Source organism: Malania oleifera, chromosome 3 (genome assembly GCF_029873635.1).
Source record: "Malania oleifera isolate guangnan ecotype guangnan chromosome 3, ASM2987363v1, whole genome shotgun sequence".
Classification (NCBI taxonomy): domain Eukaryota; kingdom Viridiplantae; phylum Streptophyta; class Magnoliopsida; order Santalales; family Ximeniaceae; genus Malania; species Malania oleifera.
The window spans coordinates 110066425-110079250 of record NC_080419.1 but is presented as its reverse complement, the minus strand read 5'-3'; the positions used below and the strand labels follow the sequence as shown (position 1 = coordinate 110079250).

At 37.6% G+C, this 12826-nt stretch overlaps 1 protein-coding gene across 4 annotated transcripts in view; it reads right to left on the bottom strand.

Moving 5' to 3' along the window:
- The window catches only part of LOC131152226 (protein KAKU4), a 75426-nt gene that overhangs the window by 30588 nt on the left and 32012 nt on the right, over nt 1-12826 (bottom strand). For 2 of the 4 annotated variants that reach the window (XM_058103977.1, XM_058103978.1), the window contains exons 4-9: nt 11751-11818; nt 11536-11666; nt 3212-3391; nt 1363-1648; nt 1119-1198; nt 835-907 (exon numbers count right to left, since the gene is read on the bottom strand). In XM_058103977.1, the coding sequence (XP_057959960.1) occupies nt 835-907; nt 1119-1198; nt 1363-1648; nt 3212-3391; nt 11536-11666; nt 11751-11818 (818 nt within the window). Of the gene's footprint in view, nt 1-834; nt 908-1118; nt 1199-1362; nt 1649-3211; nt 3392-11535; nt 11819-12826 lie in introns of all 4 variants that reach the window. The other 2 variants (XM_058103976.1, XM_058103975.1) reach the window with 1 other exon arrangement.

Genomic DNA, 12826 nt, shown 5'->3' with positions numbered 1-12826 from the left:
GAGGTTCAATAACATGGTCAGAATACAAAGACATCAAGACGTGCGTCCACAAGTGCATGCAAGACGTTTTTTGTTTTTGCCTATTTACCATATTCACTAATACTATGCAAAATGCTTAGCAATATATATATACACACATACATACATATATATACTAACCATAGACAGTTTTCATGCTATGAATCATCTCTTTATGTTAAAAAATCATAATTCTTGAAGGATGATTGGGTTGGGATTGCTCTTTTGATTTGAGCTTTTCCCCCAATCTTTTCCAGTTTACGAAGCAGCGGGGAACTTTCTTTATGTCAGATTGATGGCAGTCACAAGGCCATTGAGCTCTCTTTCAAATATGAAGAGGCTAACATCAAACTCCATTCTGTGCCAAAGAAGCACAAAACAGCCACACGCACATTGTTGCTACTAAACTACATCAGAAGTTTCCTTCAGACATACAGCAGGTTACATCTACTCATGCCATGGTCATCTCCAAGTAAATCCCATGGTCACTACTATGAATGCATATGGTCACTCCACAAGCTTGATCATCCAAGCTAGGGCAGGGAAGTAGCCATCTCATTAGCTTCTAGACATTCTTGATGATAAATGGAATTTATGTACTACAATCCCATATCGTTCCAGCTAAACTAAATATTGAAAAAGCTGTCTCGGCCAGCCTAGCCTTGCTCCCCTTGTTACTAAATTCTAAAATAAGTAGGCATGTAGTGTTTCACCCTCTAATCAGCAAAAACCATGATATGGAAATAAAAGAAAAAATAAGCTGCTCTTTAACTTCATATGAAAGCAATGTATCATTATGTGGCTTTGAAACAAAACCTGAAAGGCCGGATTGGTAAGATTCAGAAGTACCATGTGGTCTTCCGTCAGTTATCTGCTGGGCTTCTAAATCCTGCACAATACAATGATAAAACTATAAGAGGTATTGCATAATACTAACAGAACTTAAACTCAGCGAAGCAGTTCTCACTCTTACTTTTAGTTGACTGAAACCAAATCTAGGAAATAAGACTAGCATAGCAATTCAAATTTTCTTCTACCCTAAAAAGGAAAATAAAATTTGAAGCTGAAAAACAAAAAAAAAAAATCGCCTAATCGGGTACCTGGTTTCTATTGCAAACAGAAATTGCAGGATTGGATGACAAAGTTTCATTTTGTAATCCATCTTGTGCCATCTCTGCATCTGAAGGAGTATAAAACAAGATTTTATTTCTTAGATTTTTTAATTCATTTTCTTCATATTCTTAATGTCAAAACATATTTCAGCAAGTAGGCAGCTTATTCTGCCTGTAATGACAATTGGCTATGGAATAACGAAAGTAGATTTTTCTTGAGTAAAAACTGCACCTAGAATGTCATTAGATGCATTCACTCCTGTCACCAATTTCAAAGATTCATCTGCTGATTGCATAGCTGCTAAAGGATTTGAGTTGCACATTTTATCCCCAATGCCAGATTCCATTTTGTCACCCATTGCAGGATTTTGGCTGGTTTTCTGTTCTAAAGAAAATGCGGATAAGTCAATTTTTGTAGATGGTAAATCCTTCAGCATTTCTTCTGTTGCCTTTGAACGCACTCTTCGTATTTCATCCAGAATATTCCATGATCCAGCAGCAAAAGAATCCCTTTTCAGCTGCATTCCATTTACAAGAATAAATTAACAAATTGAAACTGGTGAGAAAAAGCAAAGAATATAAAAATAGGCCAATGCAGCATTGAAGCCAAAAATAAAAGCTGGCACTCAACAGGTCACCATAGCATTGACTTTCCTACCTGCAACTACAAATCCAAGTAAATAAACCAGTTTGACATAAATCCTGGAAGCATCAACACAAATAAACAACATCCACTTTACATCTCAAAGTTTCTGTTCTATTCCTAATTTGTCAACCTTCCACATAGTTAAATTATATCTCTTACAAGCGATCTTATACACCAGAATCACAAGTGATTCCAAAAGAAACTAGTTCAACTCACTTTATACATGGAATCCAGTCAAAAAAAAAAAATTGTGATTCACCAACTGGAAAACAGTTCAAGTCAACCCTTCAACGTAAAAGAGCACGCATCAACATATCTTCCAGCAAAATTCAATCATAACTTATCAATTCAACAGGTATGGGATTGCAAAATTAAGGTATGGTCCAATCAGGCTACCCATGGATGTGAAGAATGCATGAATGTCAGCTTGTGTCGCATAAAAAAAAAATTAAAAATTTATCAAAAAAACATGCACAATTGCAAAATTAAGGTATGATCCAATCAGGTTACTCTTTGATGTGAAAAAGCACGACTGTCTACCTTTTTGTTGTAGCAAAAGTTAAACAAGTTTATTAACTCAAGAGGCAGTGTAGAAAATTTAGGCATGATTCAATCAAGTCAAGATGTCTCTTATTAAAGGTATAAATTCATGAAAACATTTATATTTATACTCTGCCATCAAATGGTACTTATTGATGTCTTTATTATTCATGGACAAGTTAAAATATATTTCTGGACAGTCCTACAATCTTAGCTTTAAAGGTATTCAATTTTCAATTCTGAAAGGTGACTGATGCTACATTTCAAAAGATTGGTAGCAGTTTCCTGTTTTCAGAGGAGTTTCCAATCTTAAACCATCCTAAGCCAGGTGATTCTACAGTTCTACACATCAAGAATTTGTGAAAATTCTATTCTGACGTCTACTTTGTTGGTCACCATAATCTAATCTGCATTCAAAACTCCCCGTCCCCACGTATTATTTTTGTGGAAAAATAAAAAATTTCCTGGAATTGGTATGTCCCGCTTTAGAGGTACTCTCAACAACTGAGACAGAATTTCAAAATGTTAGTAGTACTTCCAAGTATCAGAAGACATTTTATCCTAAATTATGATAAGCGGGATGAACCTACAGCATCAAGAAGCAGTAAAATTCTATCCTGATCTTTGATTCACCAGATACCATAATTTAGTTTCTATTTACCATCCTAGCAGCAATTGCTCATCTAACGGAACCACCCAATCTCACATTATTGCTAATTCCACCTATGTTCATCATCCGCCAAGTCCAAACATGCAAATTAGGGATTAAATTGCTTTTCTATACACCATCACTTCATAGAACCCAACTCCAACCGTGTTCTGGAAGCACAAGATGAGCAATAAAAAGATGCAGCAAACATCAGAAATTAAATATGAAAATATATAAAGAAGGCACCTTGGGTGTAGACAAAGAACTTCCACCAATTGAATGTGGTGTTTCTTGCTTAAAAAGATCCATCCCAATTGGTGACGAGGAATTATACTCAATATTTACAGATGGAGATGCCCATGGAGGACGAGCCCGCATATATGATTTGGCCATATCTACTGGAGAGCCCATTGCAGTTTCAGTAACCTATGTCATTTTGAATCAGTACTGAGATGAACTCAACTTAAATAACAAGTAAATATCTAAAAGCAAATTTTTTTAAAAAAAAAATGCAGTACCTAGGCATCTAGATGTCACCACAGAACGACGGCCAATTAAAATTCACTAATTTTACACTCTTAAATCAAGCACTTGCAATTTTCCTTTTTTTATATAGAAAAGGAAATTTATTAAGAAAGAGAACGTAGAGAAGCTAGAGAACAAGATGTCCTCCAAGCGACAATCACAAGAGAGCTGCCTCTGTTCAACTGCAAAATGATGTAAATCAGTCAAAAAAACCAAAAAAAGGAGCCCTTCCCTCTGCAGAGGAAAACTGAATGGAAGGGGAAAAAATATTTCTGCAAATCAATCAAAGAAACACCTAAAAATCCCCCAAAAGCAAAAGCCGTGGAAAAGCAAGAAAGACTACTCTATCCTATAAAAAATAGGAAGGCATAATTTGATCTTTGAAGATTCTAGAACTCTTCTCCACCCAATAGCATGCCAAAAGCACAATTTGACAAAACTTTCACTTTCTCACATTTCCCTAGAATTTCACTGTCAATACCCAGCTGCTATTATACAAACACTACCACCACAGTTTCCTTTTCTACCCTGTATAAGATTAGCTTCTTGATCATTTTGTCACACTCAGAATGAAACTTGACCAGACACAGCTCCCTTTGAATGAGATGAAACAAGCTGAACATCATTAAAATGCAATTTGAATTGCTTTTTTTTTTTTTTAGAAAAAGGATATTAACAGAATAAGAAAGAGAATGTACAACGAAGAGGACACGGAGTCCTCATACACGAAAGGAAAATAAATAAAATACAATCAGCTCAATAGAGCCATCTAATCACATTTAACATCCTCAAAACAAATAAAACAACCCGCACTCAAAGCCCAACGATATGCCAATGCTGTATCCTGCCCCAAAGCAAAAGTAAAGACAATTTCTTCCAGAGAAAATAGATGCATTCCATTCCAGCCGAATCCCACACAAAACAGCAAATAAAACACACTTCCACAAACTACCAGCATCTTTACTCTTCCCAGATCCTGTAAGAGAAATAATCAATAGCTCTTCCACCGTCTTCGGCTCACCAAATAAGCGAAATACTCTATTCCACATGCTGAAAGTAAATCTCCAGATTCTGACTACCTCCAGATTCTATAATCGGCTTGAAAATAGCTTACCCTTCTGGTCCATCTTGAGAAATCAACGTTGCTTCTGGTCATAATGTCAGAAACTTACTGTTTATTAGCAGATTTAAATCACCCTCTCCATGAGTCATGTCCATTTGATACAAGAGCAGAGAGATGGCTAAGTGAGACAAAGAAGGAATACCATGAGTACAAGGCAGAATGCTTAAATTTGCTGCTTATCTGTACTTTGCAAGGCTGGAATCTGGAGTACCATGTCTAATCACATCTTGTGTTAAACATCAGTTCCTCTTGGGTCTTGTTGGTTATTCAGATCGTATTTCTGAACTTGAGTCAACTTTACCATCTACTCCCTGATGCTACTGCCTACAATTGATCCAGACAAGCTTGACAGAAATTATCAAACTTGGCCCAAGTCCAGTGTAACTCTTAGACTGGCCATTCAGGCATAGTATGTTCCTAATTGTGACCACTACAATGCAGCAATCCTCCTGAATCAAGAGCCAGGAAACCACAATCACCACTGCCATCATCTCACTAGTTGACTTGGCATATCAGTGAGCACCACTTGACCACCACAACTGACATTCAACGCATTGCCAAAACCCAACCTTGCATCTTACATCATCTTTCCAACTCCTCAATCCAACAACACTTGCTTGCCACTTCAATTTATAGAAATCTACTGGCCTGAATGATTCAGCAAAAAATCTTTGCCACCAATCCTTATTTATGCAAATGCCTCCATAAGGAACCCAATCGGCCAATCCCACATCATGAAATTTCCAATGATCAATTCTTTGACTTTTCACCAAGTTGGAAAACATACCAAACTCCATGTCTTCACTAAACTTCAGCAGACCCTGAGAAGCAGATGACGAGCCTTCACCCAGGACACAAACATCATGCCACCAATGCTAAAATTCTAAAACAACAATGCCCTACCTTTCTCCACCGCTTGGACATACCCATTGTTAAACTTCACCAAACCTCCATTATGAAGAATTATATTAAACCTCAATTCCATTTAGAAATCCATTTGATGCTCTTTTCCTGGGGGCAGAGCTTGGAAAAAAAATTAAGAGTCTATTTGGCATCAGTTCTGTATAGTAATGAAACAATCTACAACACCTTTGTTAACATTGCTCGGTTTTGTTGTCAGTCTTCAGTTGTTTTCGAAAAAATTGGAAACCAAAATTTGTTTTTCAGTTGTTTTTGGCAACCTAGGGCAGGCATTAGATCAACGGTAAGGTTGCTCCTTTGTGATCGGGGTTGGTCACGGGTTCAAGTCCAAGCAAACTGCCTCTCTGCATAAAAGCAGGGGTAAGGCTACGTATACTGTAACGATCCTCCCCCTACCCTTGCAAAGCGAGGAGCTTTGTAGCCCAAGGACGCCCTTTTCTTTTAGCTACTGTTAGGCATCCATGCTTTATCACATACTCATGTTCCTTGGAAAACTAAAATAGAAAAACAGAAACTGGTTTTCAACAACTAAATGGCCTTTGTAACTTTCCTCGTATTTGCATCAGAAAAGCTCTCAATTGAGGAGTCCTTTCTTCTGTGCTCTTGCTCTCGTTGAGAAAAAATGTCGTAATTGCTGACTTTCTGGCTATCCAAGATTTTGTCTCACCATCCATCCCCACCTTGTTATTACTAGGACTCACATTGTCCCAATTCACAGCATGATCCACAATCGAATTAGCCTTATTCTACACATTGAGACCTTCATCCTCCTTAGAAGCCCTCTTGAGGGCTCTTTAGATTTCATAACACTCCTTCCTGCATCTCTCTGCCCTCCAAAAGAGGATATACCCTGCCCACACAGAAACACTTTTCATTAGGGAAGATGTGTTATGAAGCTGATTCTTCTCCACCTGCTCACTCAGCCTTAAGCCAAACCTGCTGTTCCCCTCCCTTTTGAAGCCCATGGTATCATGATCCTCAGCTATAAAACCCTCACCACTCCTACATTGCTGAAATTGCTGTGGGGTTGAGGATAATTCAACTGTACAGCCTCTATACCTACAGATTGGGCCTCTAGAGCATTAGTCTGTAAAGAAAAAATAGTCCCATTATGGGCCAATCAAATCTCTTTTGCATGCGAGATTTCAAAAACCCTTAAAAGCTCCCTTAACAGCCAAACAAGTTGCAATTGAGCGAAATCTTCTATAAAAATCCCTAGCTTGTTTCCTAGAAGTTGGGCCAAATGGATAGTGATATTAAGGATACCTTGGCCAACTGAATTGAAGCCTATTCCACCCTTTTGTGCCTTCGCAATCATCCCTTCCCCTCAGAAACCCTAGTTTCCCCAAAAGCTCCTAGAACACCAGCCACCACTAACCCAGTGTTCATCATTGAGAACCTCAGTAAGTTCCACATTGCCACTCATCCTTCGATGTATCTAAACAATCAGACAAGACCTCCTTCAAGCTCCTGCAGCATGATTACTTTAAGATTGACCCACAGATTGTTGTATCTTCAATTGCTTGAAGAGTGAGCCACAATTACCCTTTTGATTTGCTCTAGTCGCCACAAACCTTCATCTTGCCAAACTTTTTGTAATGAGTGTTTTTCCCCAATTTCAAAAGTGAAGGCAAGCACTTCCAAACCCATCTAGCCACCAACAGGGAATCCAAATCCATAGACTGCAAATTTGGGTTTTCTCCTCCAAGTGAACAAAACCCCTTACCCAACCTTTTCCAATTTATTTCCATCTGCACCATTTTGTGGAAGTTCACTTCCATACCTATATACGATTGTATCCATCAGGAAGAACAAAAGAAAACCAGAAAGGGGATTGAGAGGAAAATGATAGCCAAAGCAAAAGTGAGAGTGAGAGTTGCCATCCCCTTCTAGGTGATGGAACCTTTCAAAGGGCATTGTGGTAACAATCCCATGGATACGCAATAGGTGACAATTAAGGGACCTGTCTTCTAGATTGGGTATCTAAACAAATCTTTAGAATATGATTAAGAAATAGGATCAATCAATAAGTTACATTAGGTCAGATAAAATCAAATGTAAGTTCTACATAAAAAAAAAATTTTAACAATAATGATTGTGAAAACTGAAGTCATAGACCGTAGCAATGCTTAGTATGAATCTCTTGCCATGTTGTGCATATCTATGCATTGATGAAAGAGAAGTCGAGAATTAGATTAGATTTTTTAAGGATACAAAATTCCTTTTAGGAATACCTATAATCTTAAAACACCACGACCATGCAACATAAACTTTCTTTTACAATTTTTTTTTTTTTTTTTAAAAGGCTATTTATATCCTCTTTTTTCATCTACAATGATATCGGTTGACAGCCATGATGGAGCAAAATCTTTGGTGATTACACTACAGATCAAAGGAAAATCCTTGGATTTGAAAGGATGAAGATAGGAGATTTCATGGTTTGGATAGAGAAGAATGAGACAAGAAATCAATGGGTGGGGGCTCCTACGTTGGTGATAACAATGGATTTTTTAGAATGTGACATTGGTGTGCTCTCGGTTGAGTAGGTGCTATCTCGATTTTTTGGTGGTGATTTCTTGAGCTGGGAGTCTAGGAATCTTCGATTTTTTTTCCTAAAGGGTTGAAAGGAGGTAGCTGGAGAAGTTTTGTGCAAGGTTTACAAGATTTAGTAGAGAGAAATGTAATAATGTATCGAATGATCTAATCTTGAGAGGGTCGGTATCAAAGATGCAAAAAGGGGAAAATTTTGTGGAGCAAGGCCATAAAGGAAAAATATCCTTTGGAATCATTTGCACATTGATGAAGGCACACAAGTTGTGGGAATAAAGAAGGAAGCCATGGAAGCAATCTGGCAGCTGCAGCAGTGTGCGATTGGGGGAAAAAAAAAAAAAAATTAAAAATTAAAAAATTAAAAAAAAAATTAAAAAAAATTAAAAAATTAAAAAAAAAAAAAAAAAAAAAAAAAAAAAAAAAAACCAAAAATAAAGAAAAAGATGGTGGCAGCAGATCAGCAAGATATAGGTCTAGTGCTTCTTGCGAGTGATCCATTAATGAAGAAAGGGGAGATCTTCAGGCTAGAGATTAGTGAAAACCTTCTATTGTTGTAGTGTTCATTTATTTGGTAATGGATCTAGTCAGGCTGTTGGGCCTAAAATTGGTGGGCTTCAGAGTAGTGGGTCTATGAGTACAGGAAGTGTATCGGGTGCTTGCTGGGGTAGGGAAGGGCATGTTTTAAAGATTTCAATAGACTTGACCCATTCAGTGAATTGTTGTGGCCTTTTTACTGAGGCAACCCTGAGAGGGGATAACAAGGTAGCTTTCTCATTTAGCAAAATAGGCGTAGAGTCCCAGGTACGATCTGAAGGGAACTCTTGTATCGATAAAGGGGTTTCACACTTAAACAATATGGATGTTATGCAAGTGGATAAGAGAAAAAGTTATGATTTTGCAACTTCTGATTCGATTGTAACAGGTATTTTTCTGGAAGCTTCTTTTCAAAATCAGAATGTTTAAATGGCAGGAGCAGGGGCTAAGCAAACTGCCAAAGGTCTCAATGCTGATAGATGCGATATTAATGCTTGTGTTCAGGAGCTGTCTAATAATTTTGGTAATGGTGTGCTTAAAAATTCTCATGAGCAGGAGATGATCAGAGAAAGTTTTGGCAACAAGTTGTGCCCAGAGGTGGTGAATACTTCTGGAGAAAGAAAGGATGAAAAAGATGTAAAAGGGCAGTGGAAATGAAGGTGTATAAGAAGCAATCAGCAAGGAAGGAATGAGTATGGACTCAAGTTTGCAAGGAGGAAAATTTTTAAAAATAGATGATGCTGGAAAGTTTTGTTTCAGGAATCTCAGAATTGTTGTAGGTCTGGCTTAGATGAAGGCAGAAATTATTTTAAGAAAGAAGAAAAGAAGCAAGGGGTGTTTTTTGGAAGAGGGCAGCGAATATGAGAATGATTTTGCTCTGATGGTGGTCCTCTTTTTTTCTTTTGATAAACAAAGGGAATTTATTGAATAGGCATCAAGGGATACCGGCCCATAATACAGAAAGCCACCACTCTGAAGGGTGTCACAAAAATCAAAACATTACATTAAAATCATTTACAACTCCCCCTACGCCAGCGCTATTAAACGCAGTAAACCACTGCTCTTTGCTGATCAGAAGTCCTGAGGTTGAGTTATTAAACACTACTGTTCCTCTCTTTCCAAATGCACCAGAAAATTGCGAGGGGGATGAGAGGCATGGCCTTTCTCTTCTCTTTTGTTTCCCAAATCCCTCCCCAGGCCCAGTGTTCCACTTCCAAGAGTTGGTGATAACCCAGTGTCTATCAAAGTCACAGCCATATTCCAAAGATTCCTGGTCCAAGGGCAATGGAGGAGGATGAACTCAACTGACTCTGCATCAGCCATGAAAAGGGGCACTGTTTGTGACAGACACCCCCCTTCTCAGTAAGTTATCCAAAGTCAAAGATCTTACCATGTGTTGCCTCCCAGGCAAAAAAGGCAACTTATGTTGGGGCATCTGTCTTCCAAATCAGATTCCAAGGAAAATTATTACTGTTAGACTCGAAAGAAAGAGTTTCTTGTAGAAGGATCTAACTGTGAAGACCCCCTTCTTGTGTAAGGTCCAAACTGGACAATTTGAACAATATTTTGGTGCTGGAAGTTGTAAAGATAGCTGTAGAATTCTGTGAGCTGGTGGAGTTCCCAATCTTCCACCTTTCTAAGCAGATATTCCAGAAGAGCCCCTGACGTGAGGTGTGGACTTTCTGAATGATGCAGGCATCTTTGTCGCGGCCAAGCTCCAGATGGCTGGAAATAAGACATTAGAGCCTCCTAATGGAATCTAATAAAAGAGAAGAAATCATTGGTGATGATTTCCCACCAAAGGTGATCCTTCACTACTGTGATTCTCCATAACAGTTTCCCTAGTAAGGCTTTTTTTAAAAAGTGGAGGGACTTCAAACCCAGGTCTCCTGAACGAATGGGTTGCTTCACCATACCTCATTGACCAGGTGGAACTTGAATTCCAATCCCCTAGCTCCCTCAAAGAAACCTCCTTTGAATTCCTTCAAGTCTCTTCACAACAGAAGCCGGAAGGGGTAGGAGGGACATGTAATAAATGGGAAGATTTGTCAAGTTACTTCTAATGAGAGTGAGTCTGCCACCTTTTGACAAAAAATTCCTTTTCCATCCTGCCAATTTTTTTCAAATTTTTCAATGATGGGATCCCACACTCCTTTATCTTTGAATTTGGTGCCAAGAGGTAGCCCAAGGTAATTGATAGGGAAAGTTCCCATCTTGCAGCCCAAAAGGACAGCAGGGAGAGGCCCATCTGAAATTCTGCCAATCAGAATGATTTCACTTGATCTTTTGTAGGATGAGATTTGCAAAAATATGGATTACATTTCTGATTCTTTTGATGCTCTCTATAATATTTCTTATGTGCCCCTTCTCTGATTGAAGTTTAAAGGATTTTTCTATCTTTGAGGAGAGGGATTGGCGTAGACTTGGCAATGACCAACAAACGTAGGGATGGATTATTATTATAACCTACTCCAGTAGAGGAGATTAGTGCACAGGATGTACCAGCTCAAAACACTCGGGATGATATGGTAGCATGGCTGGCTGATCCAGGAGGGAATGAAGTCAAATTGAATGTGCTAAAAGAAAAACGGTTTAAAGGCAGTGAGAACTACCAAGATTACAGAGCTCACAAATGGAAGGGCTTAAAGAAGGGGTTTTTGGATTGTTAGTCTTATATTGTATTTTTTACTTTTGGTTTTTGTTGTTTTTTAAGGATCACTGGTCCTCTTCTAGGTTTTACATCTCTCTTTTCTCCTCCTTAATGAATTTCCTTTTTGTGATAAATAAAAAATAGAAAAACAAAAAAACAAAAAACTAATATAGCAGTATATCTCTCAAAGCTAAAGCCACATAAAAATGTCATAATGTTTACTAAAGGAAACTAGCAGCAGAAGGAAATCACTGAAAAATAACTCACATCTGGAAGCAGAAAAGTATTCAATGAACAGGTTCGCTGATCTAATTCCGACTTTGAGCTTGATCCTAATTTCTTCTCCTTTAACCATTTTTTTGCCTCCATAACAGCTGTGCTACAGAGATCAAGCATATCTGCATCCGAAATATAATTATAGTTAAACATAAGTAATATATGAGAGTTCATCAGTAATACCACCTGTTCTGTCGTGTACTCACCCCCTTCTATAGCAGGGCTATCTATAACCCGCAATTTGATGATCTCTATTAGTTTTTCACTTTCTTCCCTGGTCAAATGGTTCACACAAATTAAAAATTCGGAAATTCAAAGCAAAGAAAGCTCACCAAATAAATAGATATGGATCAATATCTAAAACATCAAAAAGCAAGCAAAAGTATTCGCTAAAGCCAAACACCAAAAGATTCTTAAAAAAAAAGGCAAATGTTTACTCATACAACCATCAATAAATAATAGCTTGATGAAGCCTGTAAAGTCCAACTCAATCTATCAAGCCATCTATCTCTTGTTCAAGACCCCTTTTCTCATAAGTCATCCCTTCTTCAAGAATTAATTAATTTCTATTTTTTTTTGTTAATTATGGCATCTTCAACAACATATATACACATACACATATATTTTATAACAAAAAAAAAAAAACTTCTTCAAATTCAAGAATCTTCAAAAAATATTTCAATTGCGGAAGATATTGTACTGTTTTGCTTCAGAATATTTTAATGGTGGAAGATCTTTAGAAACAAGTAGGGTCTAGGTGTAATGTGTCTATTGTGTATATATATTGCAGTAATGAAAGAGAAAAGGAGAGTATCTGGTTTCGTGATTAAAAATTATGTCTCATAGAGTGGGCAACTCACTCTTCTAGTCAATCACAAGGCTTGGTTATGTTGAGTTATTCGCAATTACCAGCATTGAGTCAATTCAATCCCTGGTTGATTTTCTTCTGAGCATATCTACATTAGTTTGGTATCAGAACATGTCTTTTCTGTGGAGATTTCAAGCTTAATTGTCCATACAAATCAAACATTGTTCCTTGATCACACATTGAAAGGAGCAAACTACCTATTTTGATGAGGAAATAATTCTTGGAAAATCTCCATTATCTCAATAATTTCAACAAAGTTTTCTATTGTTCAACAAGATTTGAACAACAAAGGCAGAATTCCAAAGGGCACTTTGCTGCTATTGAAGTATGAATCGCTAACAAGAGCAGAATTCCAAGGAGCCACTTTGCTACTAATAAGCATTAATCGCTGACAGTCATCATATTCTTAAAGTT